This window comes from Acomys russatus, chromosome 29, assembly GCF_903995435.1.
Source record: "Acomys russatus chromosome 29, mAcoRus1.1, whole genome shotgun sequence".
NCBI classification, from domain to species: Eukaryota; Metazoa; Chordata; class Mammalia; order Rodentia; family Muridae; genus Acomys; species Acomys russatus.
In genome coordinates, this window is record NC_067165.1 from 1834472 (window position 1) to 1854036 (window position 19565).

General features: G+C 43.3%; 1 protein-coding gene across 1 annotated transcript in view; it reads left to right on the plus strand.

Annotated features, from left to right (window-relative positions):
- The first annotated feature begins 9784 nt into the window (after positions 1-9784).
- Positions 9785-19565, plus strand: part of Oma1 (OMA1 zinc metallopeptidase) — a 53509-nt gene continuing 43728 nt past the window's right edge. The window contains exons 1-4 of the mRNA XM_051171536.1: positions 9785-10286; positions 13267-13495; positions 16973-17146; positions 17242-17349. Coding sequence (XP_051027493.1) covers positions 9799-10286; positions 13267-13495; positions 16973-17146; positions 17242-17349 — 999 coding nt within the window. The 5' untranslated portion in view covers positions 9785-9798. The remainder of the gene's footprint in view (positions 10287-13266; positions 13496-16972; positions 17147-17241; positions 17350-19565) is intronic.

Sequence of the window (19565 nt, forward strand, 5' to 3'; positions counted from 1 at the left end):
TTGGTAGGCACTATGTGCATGACCCGTCAACTGTCGCAACCAGGCATCACCGAGCTGCTGACCTTTCTAGATCTCTGGCCCCTCTGTCCTGTTCACAAGTTCTCTCCTCCTTAACAAATCACCAGTTTCTCCTACTCTCCATGTGTTTCTGGTTCAGTTCCTTGTTCTGGGACAGATGGACCTAGAAATCCCAGCACATGCTCGCTGGCGTCCTGTACTCAGGGCTGACCATGGTGTAAGGTGCCACTTATGTCCTGCAAGTAACCCTGCAAGCACCGGCCCACAATGGGTGACTTGAGTGGACTCATTTTGTTGGTCTGTGATGGCCCCCATCATCCGTGAGGAGGCACCTCAGGAAAACCCAGGCAATACCATATTAAGTAAACTTGGTTCAAGGTAAACCTAAAATGCTAAGGGCTACCATCTTTGTTTCTTCGTTTTGAGACACGGTTTATTGTAGTCCTAGCTTGCCTGGGACTTGCTATGTAGCTATGCCTGGCTTTGAATTTGCTATGTATCCTTGCTGGACCTTGAACTTGCAGCCATACTCCTGTCCTAGTCTCCCATGTGCTGAGATTAGAAGGGTGTGCCACTATACCCGTAAAATAGCACTATCTTTAAATGAATTCAAAATTAAGTATTGATAAATTACTATTAATTATAATATGGTGAATGCTTGGCCCAATCCCCTTTCCTTCCTTTTAGCGTGGTCTATCTAGGCTCTTTATTTTCATTTTATTTTATTTTATTACTTTTGTTGTGCTTTTTAGTTTTTGAGGTATGGTCTCACTCTATAGGCCAGGCTGACCTGGGATTGACTGTGTAATCTGGCAACCTGGTTTTGAATTCAAAGCAATCTTCCTGTCTCAGCCTAAGTGCTGGGACTGAAGATTTGAGCCACTGTGCCCTCTTTTGAATTTCAAATCGTTGAAGTTCCCCAGGGCTATCTTTCTCAACGTCTGTTTTCTCTCAACCCATCTACCCTTTTCTTCACTGACCCAAAGTCTGAGTCATCTCCTCCTCGCTGGTGTCCACCTCCCACTGAGTTGTAGAGCCATTTCCTTGCCTGCTTATAAATATTTCCACAGTGCATCTAGAAGATGTGGCAAGTTGATTAAGCTTGAACCTTCAGTGTTGCCATGCTCCCTGCTCACCTTTTTCAAGCATTACTTCATCATGTCTTCATTGCAGTGACCCTGAGATATTGATCTTAATAGCATCGCCATGCATAGTCTGTCATACATTAAATATTTGTTGAATGAATACATGAATAATATTTTTAGCTTTAATGTGCCTCTCAACCAGCCTATTAGGAAAACAGAATAATTTATATATTCACAAAGCATCACTTTTTGGCTGTGGTGGCTAGCTGCCGCTCCCATGGAATCACATCTGGCAATATTCACACCCCTTTGCAAACCATGCCCACAGTGAGATCTGGTCTTAGGTCACTGCGGGAGCTGTTGCCATGAATACTGCTGACCTTTTAAAGTTTGGTGTCCCAAAGAGATCACGGTGAAACAGTACCGAGAGATGATTGTCAGCAAGTAACTGGAATGCTGGAATTAATGTTACACCCATAGTCAAAGCTATCAGCGCAGTGCAGCTTCAAATCAAGGCATCTTAGTCCTCTAGCAGGCCCTGCAATCGCTTTCCTTTTGGGCAGAACTGGTGTAGAAATTACTGCAGTCAAGGTTCGGCCTGGATCCGACACAGCCACCCATGGCGAGCAGGTGCCTTAAACCGGGGCTATCTTCCTCCAGCCACAAGGGGGCGCGACGGCGCCACAGGTCGCACAGGCCGCAGCCCGCCGGGGACCGCTCTGGGACAGCGGACAAGGACTGCCCCGCTCTCACACGGGCGGGGCAAAAGGCGCCCGGGAGGTCCCAAGGGCAGGAAGTGAGGGGGCGGGGCTTGGGGAGGTGTGCGCCTGCGCGGAGGCCGCCTGCTGGATCCCGCCCGGGCTGTGGCTACGGTGCGCGCTCACGGTGACGGCTCGATGCTCGCCTAGAGCCGGGCGGAGAGGGTGGAGATGGGAAGTGGGAGGCGGAGGCTCGGGGGTCGTGGTGGTCACGGGCCGCGCCCAGGTGGGAGGGAACGGCCGGGGTTGGGGCCGGTGGCGGGGGGCTGGGGGTGGGGGCTTCCTGGAAGTTTGCCTCCCCCCGCCGGTGGTGGGTTCCTCCGGAGCAGCGCGTCCTCTCGCGGGGCCTGGCTTGAGGGGGGCTCCCCTCCGCTCCCCGCCGCTCGCCCTTGTGCTAGGAGACAAGACACAGGCTCTCCTGCCCTAGCCCGCGGCATCGGGACAGTCGGTGCAGTTCCAGGGAGCTTCCTGATCTCCTCGGAAACTTGTCTTTCAAGGATCACTTTTCATACTGTTTACATGCCACTTGCGGTGTGACAGGGAGCAGCTGCGCGGAGCAAACCTTAGCCAGAAACGTTAGTCCCAGGACATGAGAATCCCTCAGTTGGAAGTTAGGAGTTGATCACCTCATAGCGACTCCAAAGGTCTTGGAGCCCTCCCTAAAAGGATTTAGATTCATAGCCATCGTCCCCAGCCAGGAGGCAGGGGTGCTCGTGTGACATTTGGAAGTTTAAGAGCCAAGCCTGATAACTCACTTTTTTTCTTTTTTTTAAAAGAAGCCGTCCATCATGTGTACTTAGCTTGAATGATTATTTTAAAGTGCATGTCCTATTTATTGCCAATCTGACAGCTGTTTCCATAGAAACTAGAGAAGAAATTGTAGTTTTTCAGTAGTAGTTGTTGATACTGTCTTCTGGACATCAGCTGTGAGTGCCAGTGAGCGCACTACTTGCTCATTCTGAGATGGGCACTTGAAGAATTAAGGGTTTGGAATGTTCTTTGAAGCTAGCAACCCAAATTGTATAATTTTCTCACATCATTAATTTTCTAATTCTGCAAGTCTGCCGGCTGTTTGTTGGCCTGCCACAGTTCTTTGACGAGCACATGTCAGCCCCAGTTCAGTCATTTCATAGGTGTTGTGTAGTGTAGAGATTGGCTCTTGGGAAATGTATAAATACGTCCTCCCCATCCTTCCCCCCTCCCGTCCCCCCCCCCCATTTTTACAAACCCCATTTTAAGGATTAATCAGTCATTACAGATTAACAGCTACTGTTCTGTTCGGGCATCTGTTCAGGCACTTGATTGTCAGTGGTAGAGATAATAAGTTAATTATGTACCTAGAGATTGGGGCTTTTGTCTGTACCTTCCATTGGTAGACTGTTAAAATGTTTGCATATGCTCTGAAGAGAGCAGTTCTCTCATGAGCAGAGCCAAGCCGTGTGAATGAATGCTGCGCATGGCAGCTGGATGAGGGTTTATCTTCGGAAGGATATCAGTATCCCCAGTGTTCTAGAAGTGAACAGTGGGTGTAGGAGGCTTGGAGAAGGTGCCTGTGGAACTAGGAAGCCAGAAGCAACATTAGGAAGTTTATTGAAACTCACAGAAAACCCATGGAAGTGCTTGCTTGGTTTGAGGGTCACAAAGCAACATACCCTGTAATGTTTATTTATTTTTAAAAATTTATTTTATTTATTTTGTATAAAACATCCTGCCTGCATGTGGGTCTGCCAGCCAGAAGAGAGCACCAGATCTCATTATACATGGTTGGGAGCCACCATGTGGTTGCTGGGAATTGAACTCAGGACCTTTGGAAGAGCAGCCAATGCTCTTAACCGCTGAGCCATCTCTCCAGCCCCCATACCCTGTAATATTTAAACTGCCAGAAAGACCTCCCAGCCTCAGCACCATTCTTTCCCCTAAATTACATGTAGTTCTTTTCTGAGACTTGTTTTTTTATCCATTAGTGTGTTTTGTCTTTATTTTATATAGCAGGCAGGGATTTTTGTACTTTTTTTCCTGCTTTGTATCTGCTACACAGAGTGGTGTCTGACATGTGGCAGTTACTCACATAATGGATTAATGAATAAAATAATCCTGAACCCAATGAGCTATATGAATATTTGATTAAGATAATCACGTTTCATTAATTCGGTTGGCAATGTTTTTAAAATAGGTGCATTTCGGCCTAGCAGCAGTGGTGCACGCTTTTGATCCCAGCACTTGGGAGGCAGAGGCAGTAAGTTCCAGGCCAGCCTGGTCTATAAAGGAAGTCCAGGATAGCCAGGGCTACCCAGAGAAACCCTGTCTTGAAAAACCAAAAAAAAAAAAAAAAAAAAAAAAAAAAGGTAAATTTCACATTAAATCTGAATTTTTGGCTTTTGTAGAAAGGTTTGAAACATTTGACAACATAAAGGACAGATCCTGTCACATTGTTGGGCCTCCTGTGCGTGACTGGGGTTGTTCACATTCCTATGGCTTTGCCAAAGTTACCGGCATCTACCATACAGCCCTGTGCGGTCTATAAGTCCTTCTATTATCTTTAATACAAATAAAACCGACTATAAATTCTGCCCTTCTGATGCATCTAGTCATATGCGAGGGCTGCCATATTGGGCAGCACAGAGAACTTTTTTTTTTTCCCCCAGAAAGTTTTATGCAGTACTGCTTTTGATGGTGGACTTTGCTTCTCCTGAAGTCCTGTTACACTGAAGATCTTGTTTTAAAATAATCCTGAGCCAGGTGTGGTGGCGCACGCCTTTCATCCCAGCACCGGGGAGGCAGAGGCAGGCGGATCTCTGTGAATTCGAGGCCAGCCTGGTCTACAAAGGGAGTCCAGGACAGCCAGGGCTACACAGAGAAACCCTGTCTTGGAAAAAAAAAAATCCTGAGCTTCTCTATGACTTAAGTGCTGGAATGCAGGCCTGTCCTGTCACGCTGGGCTTTGGGGCTCTTGTGGGCAGCACTTACTGCTGTTGTTTTTAGGTTAGCATAAACATCTTAGTTGTGAGCTCTGTACTTCAATTTAACGTACAGTCTGTAGTGGTGTGACTTTTTTTGTGACTCCTGGGGTTAGCGTCTGTTAAGGATTGCTTTAGGTTGCCTGCAGGAGGGGTTGGCAGTGAAGTGCAGTGGTTAGAGGGGATAGAATAAAATCTGCTCTCAGGGTCACAGAGCCCAGGGCGAGCTGGGTTAAAGTCATAAGGAAGTGATTGGCAGGACTGACTTGAAGTGACCTTTGGCCTTTTGGGTGTTAAAATCCTAGGGCTGACTGCATATAGTCTGTGGAGGATTGGAAACGACATCTAAGTTCCATGGTATATAACATGGAAAAAGTAACTTGCACATGAACTTGTGCAGCTGCCTCCTACCGTGAAAATGTCTTTGAGATCAATTATTTGTAAGACACAGAAACTGGAGGAAGGGAAGGAATTACTTTCGAGAGCTTCTGAAGCCCAGTCACACGGGGGGGGGGGGTGCATACGGGGGGGGGGGGGGGTGGGGGTAAGGGGTGGGGGGGGGCGGGGGCTGTGTCTCAGGAACTTGGAGGCCTTCTGGCGTTCCTGTGCAGGAATGGGCAGTCAGTCAATCAACTGGTCTTCCACATTCCGCCCCCCCCCCCCCCCCCCCCCCCCCCCCCCCCCCCCCCCGTTACCACGTGTGCATTCCATCTTCCTTTCTGTGTGAACGCTTGCAGAATTTTCCTCACTGGTCTAGCTTGCATTCTGTTTGCTGCAGCACTGGCTATAGACCCTACATACCCACGCCTTTATATTCGTAGGCCAGATACTTGCCTGAGGTGAAGGGTCTTTGTGGTAGGTGTCTACTGCTGCCTTGGAGGCCACTGGCTGTTAGGGACCAGCATTATTGACTGGCCCATTCCCTAAGCTGAGGCCATGCCCAGACAAATGTCAAAGCTTTATGACAGTAAATCATCAGATTTAAAGGAAAGGAAGTATAGTCATATTGGTTTTGCAGTTTTCTAGTAAAAGAGCTTACATATACTTTTCCATGTGAAACAATTCTTTTTTTTTTTTTTTGTCTTCTATCCAAATGACATAAGAATGACTTTTATGTAATTAGTCCACTGCTCTGGAATACTCTACTCTTTGTTTTTTAGAATACATTGCATTAATAAGATATTTTATGTATTTTTCCCTAATAAACTCATTTTTGTCTCCTTGATTAGAATGCTGCCTCTACAAAGATAAGGACTGTTTTCTCTTCTTCCTGTCATTTCTGTACCACTTAGCCAACGAAGGAAACAAGCTGCTCAAATACACAAGGATGACCCCATTAGTTCTCTACAGAGCCAGACACTCCTGTTGCCTAGTGACATAGTTTCTGACTTAATGCAGTCCAAAGAATTACTCACCTGTACTGCCCGTCAGGTAAAAATCAGGACCTGCCGCTGTGTATAGCACATAGCACTTGCTAATGGTAATGATGTGCTGTCTATTACTGCTGTAGATGGTATTGCTTCTGCGTTTGAAAACAGTCACTGAAAGACAGGATGCCGTGTGGTGCCAGCAGCAGCCCCACACACCTGTTCACTGCATCTCTTCAGTGTGTCGAGAGCACCTGGAGTGACTGGCCCGTGCTCTCTAGGTCTGGGGATGTGCTCCGTCTGCATGGTGAGGAGGCCTAACCGCAGTTCTCAGTCACTGCTCCATGAATGATAACATGACTACAAATTTGAAATGATTTAAATTGTTTTTATTATTATGCCACTTCTAAGCTTAGTGCCAGACAGAAGAAAGAAAGCTAAAAAGTATCTTGTTAATGTCAAGCTATTAATAGGTTAGGTTGACTATTCATTTTTAATTGGGCTACCATGGGATTAATTTTCACTTAGCCTTACCTTATTCACTTCATAAATTAATAATAATGTACAGGCATAGTGTACAAATCAGATAAAAGTACAGTCTAATAACCTTCATATTGTCAACTATGCAGCCAAGACTATTCATTAAAATTAGCAGTTTCGAAGTCCTTGTGACTTTAGGTATTAATTCTGTATTAGTAAATTTAATTGTGCCACCCCTCTAAACATTTTAAAAATATTTAGAAAAACTGAAAGAAAATGTACATATAGCCACATAGATATGATTATCAGTACATACAACATTGACTCTGCATCCTGTGTGTGCACATGTGTGTGTGTGGGAGTGCAGGTGTGTGGAGGTGTACATGTGTGTACGTGTTTGTAAGAGCACTTGGAAGTAAGTTTCATTCATGAATAGATCCTTTGACAAGTACCTCTGGTGTGTACATGTTCACTCTATAGAGTGTAAAGTATAGGCCTCCTAATGCTTTCCAAGGGAACAGTGTCAAGTTTGACATTTTCCCTTTGATGGTGCTCAGATCAAGACGGAGGTGTGAGAGCTGGTTCACCGTGGCCAGACATTGGAACTAGCTTTTGGTAAACAGGTCATTTAAAAGCACTAGCCACCATGTTGGAGACTGGAACCCAGAGTCTCACTGAAGGCGAGATGCGGGGAACAAAAGGAACTCCTTTTCTAAGTCTGCTGTGTGTGTGTATGGGATAGGCGCATATATGATTGCCATTACAAGGAACACCTGGCCGGGAGGCTGGGCAGTTGGGAGGCATTTAGATGAGAAAAAGCCTGGGCATGGACACAGGATGCCATTTCCTGTAGCTGTGAAGGTGGAGGAAGGAACCTGGTAGCAGTTGCTGCTCCACCTGTAGCAGGAGAGCGACCAGGGCTATAGAAGTTGCTGGAACGCTACCCCATCTTTAAAGTGGCAGGTCCAGAATTGGAGTTTCCTTTGGGCTTTTCTGTGTGGATCATTGGACCTCATGGTTTTGGGCTTACAGCTGTCATTCACTTTGCGTAAATTCTGGCCACAGCCCCTTTGCCATCTTTTTCTCTTACCCATCCTTGCCTCATTCGAGGATTGTAGCCACGAGGGGATTAGGCTGTCATCAAAGCCTCCTGCCTTCTCTCTCACTCAGTTTATTTTAGCTCTGGTCAGTCAGTAAGTTCACAGGTCCCTATTTCCACAGTGTCCAATTTGCTGTGAGTGTCACCCAGTGTGCTTTTCATCCTCCGTTTTGTGGTTTTATTTAGAAGGTGAAGGTAGTCTTTTAAAAATATGTATTCCATGTCTGTCTAAAACATGCTCAGAAGGTTCCTGTAGCTGCTTCGACACATGGAGTATAGTTATAGTAATTCCTTGCCTACTAATACCGCCACTTGTACTGCCTAGGAGCTAGCCTCATTTGATTAATGTTTCTTCTCCCTGTGGATCTAGTTTTCTGCTTGGTAACTTTAAATTGTATGTTGCTAAGTGTTGGATGCTTTTTGATTCTTGAGGTGTTTTGAAGAAAATCCAGGATGTGGCTATCAGAAGCACCTGGATATTTTTGACAGCTGTTTTTTGTTTTTGTTTTTCCTTAAACTTTCTTTTTTTTTTTTTTGTAATATTTTATTAATTTATTCATATTACATCTCAGTTGTTATCCCATCCCTTGTATTCTCCCATTCCTCCCTCCCTCCCATTTTCCCCCTACTCCCCTCCCCTATGACTGTGACTGAGGGGGACCTCCTCCCCCTGTATATGCTCATAGGGTATCAAGTCTCTTCTTGGTAGCCTGCTATCCTTCCTCTGAGTGCCACCAGGCCTCCACATCAACTGTTTTACCAAGCTGGTAAAGAAGCCACTCCCTGGGTGTTGTAGACTCTGTTCCTGGGGCCTGAGGGGGCAGTTGTCAGTACCGTGTTCATCCTCTAATACTGAGGCCAGGCTCTGGGGAGTTGCCCAATGCCAGTCACAAATGGTAGGTGTGTTTTCCACTTTGATTAGTGGGAGCAAGCAGTGCACCCCACCCTGCGCACTGTGCTCTGTGACTGTGGTTCTTTCAAAGCTTCCAGGGGAATTTCTCACTCACATGATTAGTAGTCCTCAGCTGAATAGGGAAGGGCTGCACGAACATTGTTGGCTCCCGTCCTCTGCCCGTGAGCTCTGGCCTCCTGGTCCACAGGAGTGCCCAGTTTCGGCTCTTCAGTTTAAGGCAATTAAGGGCCTAGTCTCTCTTGTCGGTGTGTTTGGAAACTCATCTGCTGGTTCCTTCCAGCAGTCTTGGCTTCATTGTGGGCTTGGGGTTGGGGGTCAGGGGTGGAGTGTGAATAAGGTCGGGAAGAAACTGGGAATGTGAAAAGATTTCTGGCCCAGATTGGGCGGGGTCTCTGGGGCAGTCATAGGCCCCTCCTGTTTCCCACCTTTCAGTCCTCCATTGCCTACTGCCAAGTGTGGTGAAAGTCTTGTTTTATGTATTCCATTTTTTTTGTTTGTTTTTGTTTTTTGCTTTTTTGTTTCTTGCGACAGGGTTTCTCTGTGCAGCCTTAGCTGTCCTGGACTCGCTTTGTAGACCAGGCTGGCCTCGAACTTAGAGCTCCGCCTGGCTCTGTCTCCCAAGTCCTGGGATTAAAGGCTTGCGCCACCATGGCCAGCCGTATTCCATTTTTAAGTGGCATTAAAGCCCCTCTCCCTACATTCTGATTCCAATCAAAAACCTCACAATGTTATTTGAAATAATAAATTAGAATTAAAAAAAATAACTTTTTGTAAGTTAGGCTTTTCTATCCCATTATATTCTTCTTATTGTCAGCTGATACAAATTTATTGTTGGTTTCTCTAAGTTATTTCTCATTTCCCCAAATGATTTGCTGCAAGTAAAGAAAAATAATGACATGAAAAAACTGAAGTGTTGAAAATAAGCACCCTGTAGTGACCTAGTGTGTGTGCAGCCTACTGCTTTGTCCTGTTGAAGGTGCTGCTGGGCAGAAACACAGGCGTTTCTCCTGAGATGCTTCACACACATTTCTTAAGCATTGCATTCCCAGCGTATAGATCCATATTTTCCATAGGTGCTTATGTCTTATTTTTTGTGTTCTAGATAACCAAGCAGAACCAAGATGAGTTTTCTTTATGGACTGCAGTCTGCCACAAGAAACCGTTTCCTCTCTGGCTTGAACTCACTGGCCAACAGGAGACAGTGGAACACAGCAGCAGGCTGGCCACAAGCACCGAGGCCCTTGGCCGTAAATGCGGGTCATGGACATAACACTGGCAGTCGGTGTCACTCGCTGATTTCGCTGCCTGGAGACTTTCATTTCTGTAGGACTCTCAGTAACGAAAAGTCAGGGTGCCTCCCAAGTGCCCAAAGCAGGAAAGTGCGGGTACTTACTTACAGACATACTGCATGGGGTAACGCTTTTTCAAGACAAGGAGCGAGGAAAGAGGCTGGCATCCCTGTGCTCTCAGCATCGAGTCCTCCGAGCTGCCCTGCGGAAGGAGCCGCCAGGCGGTTCCACAAGTCTCCACCGGTTCAGGCCGCCCCGGTGCCGCTCTTGCTCCTCATTCTGAAGCCAGTGCAGAAGCTCCTGGCCATCATTGTGGGCAGGTAAACATTCTTCGGGAGGAAAACATTGTTCGCGTTAAAGTTCTTGAATTTTTATATTCACATTTGTATCAACTTTTAGTAATTTTAAATAATTAAACCTTAGTATTTATAAAACTGTACTTTTAAGGAAACCTTCCCCTATACCATATCCAGCTCAGAATTTGAGTTTATAAAGGTAAGTTCTACCAGTCGTGTTATGTGTGTGATTTAACAATCTTGAAATAATTTATTGTAAATTTAGTGTATAGAAATATGGTCCTTAACTTTTGTTGGTAGAGACATGCCTAAAAGATTGCCCGTTTCTAATGGTAGGGATAGCAAGTTGTGTAATAACAGCGCTTACGAACATTGCTTTTTGATTTTGTGGAATGTTAGGCAGGAAGCATGAAATGGAGGCCTCCCTCATATAATTAGGGGCTCAGGCTTAGCCACATTAATCGTGCGCGTGCCTACCATTCTGCTTTCAGTCTTTTTGCTGTGCTTCTCTTGGTGGTCTTTTATAACTGCTCGTTGTATAGCTAAGCGGTTGCTCTCGACCCTTTCCTTATTTCATGAAGTGCAAGAAGGCAAGGCTGCCTCGTCATGAGGTTTTGATGTGCTTGGCAAACAGGCTGCCCTCCCCACCCCCACCCCCCAGCCATCTGCTTCCTTCCTGCTAACAACCTAGTCTGCTTCTATGAACAGCTCAAGAATTCCTCTGTAACCTATGTAACTCGACATGTTTGATGTTGACAGAAAACAGGTATCTATATTGGCTCATTCTTATTTGTAGGGATGTTTGCTTTGTGAGCTGTATTCCTTTAACATTTTTTTTTTTTTTATTTTGGCCAGGCATGGTGGCGCACGCCTTTAATCCCAGCACTGGGGAGGCAGAGGCAGGCAGATCGTTGTGAGTTTGAGGCCAGCCTAGTCTACAAAGTGAGTCCAGGACAGCCAGGGCTATACAGAGAAACCTTATCTTGAAAACAACAACAACAAATTGTTTGATTTTGGTGATGATTTTACAATTATAAATTTTCTCTTGTAGTATGTTGTGCAGATATTACGAATAAGTCGTAATGTTATAAGTTGTAATAGGAACTATGTATACTTCGTTGCTTTGTGGCCCCTCTGGTTCAGTTGATTTTCCCCCCATGTCCCCGTGCCAGCCTTCTGACACTGTGATGAAATAACTGAGGTAATAAGGGGCAGAGACTTAGGTTGGCTCATGCTGTCCACGGTTGCCTGGGCCCCAGGCCACTCAGTGGGATGCTTGGCAGAGAAGACTTGTCCATTTCATGGTGGCCAGGAAGGCAAAGAGAGAAGCAGGCGGGGGCTACAGTGCTAATATCCCCTCCAAGGACACACCCCAGGACCCCCACATCCTCCTTCTAGACTGTGCCTCCCAAGGGTCATACCAGCCCTCTGTCCCACAGGACAGAGACCCAGCCTTTGATATTAAATAGATAGACTTTTGGTGGATACTTCCAAATAAATGATAGCATGGGCTTAGTACAATTATACTAGCTTTATAAAGTTGCTTTACAAAGCAACTTTGTAATGGATTCTTGTCAAGGGAGTGAGAGGAGGAGGGAGGGAGAGACACACAGAGAGACAATGGGAGAGACAGAGAGAATGTGTGTGTGTTAAATTTTTATTAAGACTTAAAAAAATGTATGCACAATGAAATGTTTTTGTCCCACTGTTGAGAAACATTTCTTGTCAAAATGCTTGTGAACCTGTATTGTTTTTAAAATTGTATGTATTATTAGTATTATTTGTAGGCCCAGCTAGCAATCAATCAAGACACAGACACTTATTATATTTTAAAATAGCCTTGGCTAACCTGGGGCAGGGCAGATATCAATCTTCTAACCCACCTCCCATAGTGGGACAGGCATGGGATCCCTGTCTCAATTTTATGTCATTTGCTCTTAATAACTTTTATCAAGCTCCCTTTCATCTATAGTCCCATATACTTGGTTATTTATTTTATTTATCTGGGCCGGATTTTCCGTCCATGCCACCCATGTGCTTCTTCTTTAGCTAACCCATGCAGCCTTTTCTCTCTTCACTTCAGGCCTCTCTCCTCCTCTTGGCAGTCCTTTTTTGCTTCCCAGAATTACTCTCTCTCTCCTAGCCCCACCTATCTCCTGCCCTGCCCAGGTGGGATGGCTTTTTATTAAGCAAAAGGTGGGTCAGACAGCAAGCAGTAATTAGCATCAAAATACATCAGACCACCCCCCCCCCCCCCCGCCCGCCCCAAGAAACCCAGCCCAGCATTTGAGGGAAGCTTGCCTGCTAGCAAGGCCCTCCCCAGCGGCATATGTAGCAGGCCTGTTTCCACACTCCCGTGCTTCCATCTTCCCTCCCTCCTCATGTTCAGATGGTAGTGGAGCTGCTGCTTCTGTGCAGAGCTGCTCATCGCAGGCTGGCGCTGAGGGAGTGGCTCCTGTGCTTTGCTGGAGCACTGGCAGATTGTGCTGGAGTCACAGGAGCGCTGAGAAGTACAGTGGTGGAAGGTGCAGACTTATCCTCCGTGACTCCAAGATGCTTCTTAAGTGGTCAGGCTCAGGACTGGAGTTCCCTTTCCTAGTGAGTTTTCCTCTTGGTACCTTCGTGACCTTGGCTAGGTTGTTCTCTGTAACAAGGCATAAGAAAGAGCAAGCGAGGTGACGTGTGTAATGATTAGAGCAGCACTTTGAGTATGACAAATAGTGCTGGTTAGTGGGAGGTGTAACAGGACAACCCTTGTTCTAGTGTTTGCCTTCACACTAGTCAAGAGGGAAACTTGAGTGACCCTTAGGATTTGTAAGTATAGCTTTATAGAACTGATGACTTTTCCATCCTCTAGCTAAGAGTTTTATGACTTAAGAAGCTATGTACAGAAAGAAAACATAGGCTGAGCTGATCGGTGACGTAGAACCCCTGCACATGAGTCTGACTTTGGTGATACGTGAGCACGCGCTCACCAGAACATTCCATTTCTGATCTGTCACAGGGGCATAAGGAAATGGTGGCAAGCACTTCCTCCCAACAAGAAGGAGCTATTTAAAGACAGTGTGAGGAAGAATAGGTGGAAGGTGCTCTTTGGGCTGAGTGCGTTTGGACTGCTGTTTGTAGTGTTTTATTTCACCCACCTGGAAGTGAGTCCTGTCACTGGAAGAAGCAAACTCCTGCTGCTGGGGAAAGAGCACTTCCGACTTCTGTCAGACCTGGAGTATGACATGGTGAGTAAGAAAGAATTGTATCTAACCAAACTGCATACACACTGCAAAGCAGAAAGCTTTCTTAAATATGGAAGATGCACTACTTTTAGTTTTTGGTTTTGATAACATTAGCAATTTTTTCCCAGGTCTCAGACCTGGGAAAAGTGTTTGCACCATGTGCAGTGGTTTTCCTTGAATGCAGCCAGCTCCTGCTCTGCCCAGATCTGTTCACTATCTCCCACTTAGGAGACTGGAGCAGACAGGGTGACTGGGTCACGCTGAGGTGAGAACTGGGTGTGGTGACTGTCCCAGGCCTGGCTGCTCTGGCTTAGGTTCTAGCTTCCTTTCTTTTTCTGTATAGGAGGGCACTTACCATGGTCTGCGCCCACTTCCCTGTTTTAGATTAAGCTCTGTGGGACCAACGGTCTCATTGGTTGTTTTTTATTTTATCCTAGGAACTAACAAACCATGCAGACTAATGCTTAGTTTTTATGTCTCAAATGAGTAAATATGCTGTGAGAATTTTTATACCTTGAAATTCAGGTGTAATAAGATAGTTGTGATTTTTCTAAACATCAGTTTTGGCTTTTGAAATTTTATTGTATTTTCTGCCTTAAAAAAAAAAATTCCTAAAACAGTATTTCGCTGTGTAGCGTGGGCTGCCTTTTAACCTGTGACCCTTATGTCTCAGCCTTAAGTGTTGAGGTGTGTGCTACCATATCTCCTGTTTTCCGAATACAAAATAAAGGTGGGATTCAGAGACTCTGACTCCCTGAGAAGTGTAATGCGGATACATTTTTAACAATTATTTTCATTTTGGTTTCTTAAATCTCTCTCTTCCTTCTCCACTCTAATTCCTTCCAACACCCCAATACCAGGTAGGAGAGAAAAAAGGTTAGTGGGGAGAGGGGACATAGTTTTCTTCAGCTGCTTCCTGCTGTGTAGAGTCATCAGGTTCCTTGGGGCAAGTCCAATCCTCGCTTCTGGGTGTCTTCAGCAACTTCTTGTCAAACTGCGTCAACCAGGAGCAGCGGTGGGGAAGCACCAGCAGCCTTCCTCTTTCTCAGAGCCCCCAGTCTCTCTCTGGGTCTGGCATTTATTCCCACTGGCAAAGACTATGCCCCCACATGAGGCAGTTCCCAGCTGACAAACATCACATGCCCTCTCAGGAGGCAGTTATCAGCTGTGGACAAACTGGAACAGCCCCCATATTCCACTCCTGGGATTAAAAAAAAAAAGAAGCATGTTTACATATAAGCCAAAACTTCCACAATAGTATAGTAAGTTAGGGAGTGCCACTACACACTTTGTGCCCTCATGTGTCTTCAAGGATGGACTATCCTTGCATTCGAGTACTTACAACAACAGGGATGCACTGGATGCTGTTGGTTGAATAGGTGGTGGCCACAGGGTGCCCAGGTCTTTATATTTGTTTAAGGAAAATGAGCACAGGAGCTTATCAAAGGAACATTATCATTAATAGCAATGGCCTTTTGCTATAAAAGTTGTTCTTAGTTAAGATTATAGTCTCTTAGAAGAATACATACAGAAATTTAAAAAATCTTCTAGGATTTAGTCTTAATAGGAAGACAGCTGTGGGAAAAAATATTTTGGAACAGGGCTGGAGAGATGGTTCAATGGTTAAGAACACCGCCTGCTCTTCCAAAGGTCCTGAGTTCAATTTCCAGCAACCACATGGTGGCTCACAACCATCTGTAATGTGATCTGATGCCCTCTAATGGCGTGCAGGTGTACATGTAGGCAGAACATTGTATACATAATAAAAATAAATGAATCTTTTAAAAAAATATTTTGGAACGATTGGAACAAGCCTTGTAAGAAATTGGTGTATCTTCTACTATTCAGATAGTTTAAAATGTGAAAAACACATATATACCTCTGTGTGTGTGTGTGTGTGTGTGTGTGTGTGTGTGTGTGTGTATACTGTATATATACAGGTGGATCGGTATATATGTGTGTATGTATGTTCATATGAATAGGCATTTTTATTGCTAAATCTATTGGTCTGTGAATTTAAACATTCTTATAGAGCTCTAATTACATAGTGTGCAAAGTAGTGTGTTGTTGACTTGACACAAGCTAGAATCACGGAGGGAGGCTCAACTGAGAACATGCCTGTATAAGCCTGGCTCTTAGACAAGCCTGGAGGGCATTGTCTTCATCAGTGATTGATGTGGGAGGACCCAGTAGGTGGTGCCACCCTTGGGTAAGTGATCCTGGGGCATATAAAGAAATAAACAAATTAAGCAAGCCATGGAGAGCAGCAGAGCACCCGGGGCTTCTGCTTGAGTTCTTGCCTCCAGGTTCCTGCCTTGAGTTTGTGCCTTGCCTTGCTTCAGTGATGGACTGTGGCCTGAGAGCTGTAAACTGAAATAGTCTCTTTCCTCCCCAACTGGCTTTTGGTTGTGGTGTTTATCACAGCAATAGGTAGCAAACCAAACTAAGATATACAGTCTTTTAATTCTTTTAGGATAGTTAATAGAGGACCTTTTAAATTTGTTTACAATTGTTGAGTTCTTTAAAAATGATAATTGATACAGTCTTTTAATTTCATATTTTATGAAGTTGTATGTTTTAATGCATCTTAAAAAGTTATCAACTTGATTTATATGTTAATTAAACTATAGATGTTATGAAAATTAAATATTTGTAGAATATTCTTAATGTTTTCAGTGTATATGAAAGAATCTTTTAGAAAAATTGTTTCCATATATGAGCTGCCTAGGCTTTTTAATCAGCTTCACATAGAGAAAACGATTTGCCTATTAGCTCTGAGATCTTAGTGATTTTTCTTTCAGTCTGTGTGGATCAAACAGTTTACGCTTAGTGAGATATTGTCCCTTTTTGTAAAAGCTTAAGTCTATACTATAAATAGGATGTTCTTCCATTTACTGGATTATGAAAATAATTCATTTTCTTTGACATTTTTTTCTTTCTTACTTTCCCCCCTTGAGACAGGGTTCATTGTATCCCAGACTAGCTTGAACTTACTGTGCAGCAGAGGGTGACCTTGAACTTCTAATCATCTTGGATTCACCTCTCCTGTTTGGATTACAAGGGTGTGCAACCACACTAGGTTTATGTGCTGAGAACCAAACTGAGCCTTTTTTTTTTTTTTTTTTAATAAGAACTTTTTAATGTGGAGTCTTTGTTATCTAGGCAGTTTTGTTTTCTGAAATTCTTAGGAAAGTAGAAATTTTAAGCATTTTACTTGTATATAGATTAATAGAAAAGAAGAATAAAATTTGAATTTAATAACATTTATATAAAAATCTTATAATCTATTCCTTTGTGAGAAACCACACTGCTTTTATATGAGTAATTTAAATTTCAGAAATTTGAGTCTTTAATATATGTAAAATTTTGCGCAATTCAAAATTGAAATGTCCGATGTTAGTCAGATAGTTCTCCATGAAGCGGCATATGCATTTTGTAGTTCAAAAACTCTTAAACAATACACTTTAAAAAATCTTCTAGTGGATGGAAAAATTTAAAAGTGATCTGCTGCCTGAGAGAGACCCTCGATACCTGACTGTTAAGGAAGTGGTGAATCACCTAACACAGTGCAATCAAGACGTCCCGGGAATCCCTGAGATCAACTGGGCGATTCATGTGGTCGATTCCCCAGATGTCAATGCCTTTGTGCTTCCAGTGAGTAAATGCTTTATATTCGTTACTGTTGCTAGCTTTAGTGTCTGTAAGTCTTACTGTGGACTAATTGCTTATACCATTCTCTTTGCGTGCAGAACGGACAAGTGTTTGTTTTCACTGGGCTTTTGAATAGCGTAACTGATGCGCACCAGCTTTCCTTCCTTCTGGGCCACGAGATCGCACATGCAGTACTTGGGCACGCTGTGAGTACCCAAGTGACGTACAGCTCTTGAGTGTTGCCTTCATATTAGCAAGTTGTATCCTTTAAGGAACCCAGTCTTTTCAGGGTTTTTTCCATCTTCTTTTAATGACGAAATGTAATTGTATTCTGTACCTGAAAAAAGGTGTTGAGCTAATTTTGAGATTTCTGCAGTCTTTAGTGTATGATACTGAATAATTAGTATTTCTCTTAAATACTGTTTTTATCGCCTGTCTCTTTTGCTAAAAAGTAATTAGTCTCAACCTTTAATTATTTCACATTAAAATTTAAACTTCCATAATTATTAACATACTTGTAATCTAGTCAAAAATTAATTGTTGGAAAATGGTGCTACTGTTTAAGTGGTAAATCAATTTTATTCTTACTCATTTTCAAACTATGGTTGGAATATTGTTGAAAAATGTCTAAATAATATGTAATATGGGATTAATGCAGAGCAATAATGATACCATGCCAGATCAGTTTACTGAACCTCACGTAATATGTCCTTCCCAATCAGAGCTTTAACTTATGAGAATGTATTTATCATCCCTGCCTTATATATGAGGAAGCTGACATTTAAAAAAACTAACTGTGGCCACATAGGTCTTTAATAAGGGATGAAACATTTTTTGAACTCATTTTTATTGCTATTCATTAAAAGTATAAATGAATCTTTTGTACATACAACTAGAATAAGTATATTTTTATTTTTTAATTAGACCATGCAGATAAATATTTGTGAAAAGAATACAATATGCTAAATCATAAGTACAAATGTTATTAACTTCAAATGGAAACTATGGTGTTTATTATTAATCTTTCTGAAAGTCATTTAAAATTCTATCTATTCTGTAGAGGAACAATAAGATAAGATTGGCCAATGTAGCTCTTTTTTGAAGTATCCTGATTTCTTTTGATTTATAGGAAAAAATGTTTCCTAAATATGTACAAGAGTAAACGGAATAATGGAAATAGTCATTTAGTGTGTTCTAGTATCTCTCAAATGGTGGTGGCATAACACATTGTGATGCATTAATGAATGAGACAGAAACTTTCCCTTGGATTAGTTTTATAAGTGTAAGGTCAAATTTGATTTCTCCACTTCTCTCCCTGTGTCTTCCATCTGCCTGTAATTTGTGTATGTGTATGAGACCTGTCTGTCTCTGTTGCCTCTGCGTGCGTGCGTGCATGCGTGCGTGCGTGTTTGTATATCTGTCTCTGCCCCTGTCTATAAAAAAGGACTTTGGTCTGTATTTATGAACAATATAGAAAGCATGTTAATCTTTAAACAGAAATCTTTAATGGTTTTTAAAGAAGAGGTGACATTACTGACCACATCTGACCCAGAGTAGCACCCATTATTGCAAACAAGTGCTGCCATTCCATGTCTACATGTTACTGCCAACGATTCTGAGACATTTTTGTTCATGGCTGCTTTTAACCTATTGGCTGCTTTCAGCAAATGATCACCACAAGATATACATGCATTATTCTGGGTCAGGGCATGGAGTAGTAACATAATTTAAGATTAAAGTTGTGCATTCCTTTAGATTGTAAAAGCCTATTGCATTAGAACTCCAAGGCATAATAAGCTTGGCTACACTGTTTTTTAAGGGCAGCTTAAACTTGAGCAGGCTGTATACACAGTAGGACAGCAGGTTACGTGCATGGTGTTAAATGACCTTAAGGCATGTTCTGTTCTTAAATTGACTATGGCAGTTCCCATCAAAATTCCAACACAAGTCTTTGCAGACTTTGAAAGAGCAGGCCTCAACTTCATAGGGAAAGTAGGAAACCCAGGTTAGCTAAAATAATCCTGTACAATAAAAGAACTTTGGGAGATATCACCATCCCTGACTTCAAGCTATAATATTGAGCAATAGTAATAAAAACCACATGGTATTGGTATACAAACAGACAAGTTGATTAATGGAATTGAATCAAAGACCCAAAAATAAACCCACACACCTACTGACACTTGCTTTTGACAAAGAAGCCAAAACCATACAATGGAAAAAATAAAGTATCTTCAACAGTTAGTGCTGGTATAAGTGATGTCTTCATGTAAAAGAATACAAGTAGATCCATATTTATCATGCTGCACGAAACTCAAATTCAGGTGGATTAGAGACCTCAACATAAAACCAGACACACTACACCTGTTAGAAGAAAAAGTGGGGATCAGCCTTGAAGTCATTGGCACAGGAGACAACTTCC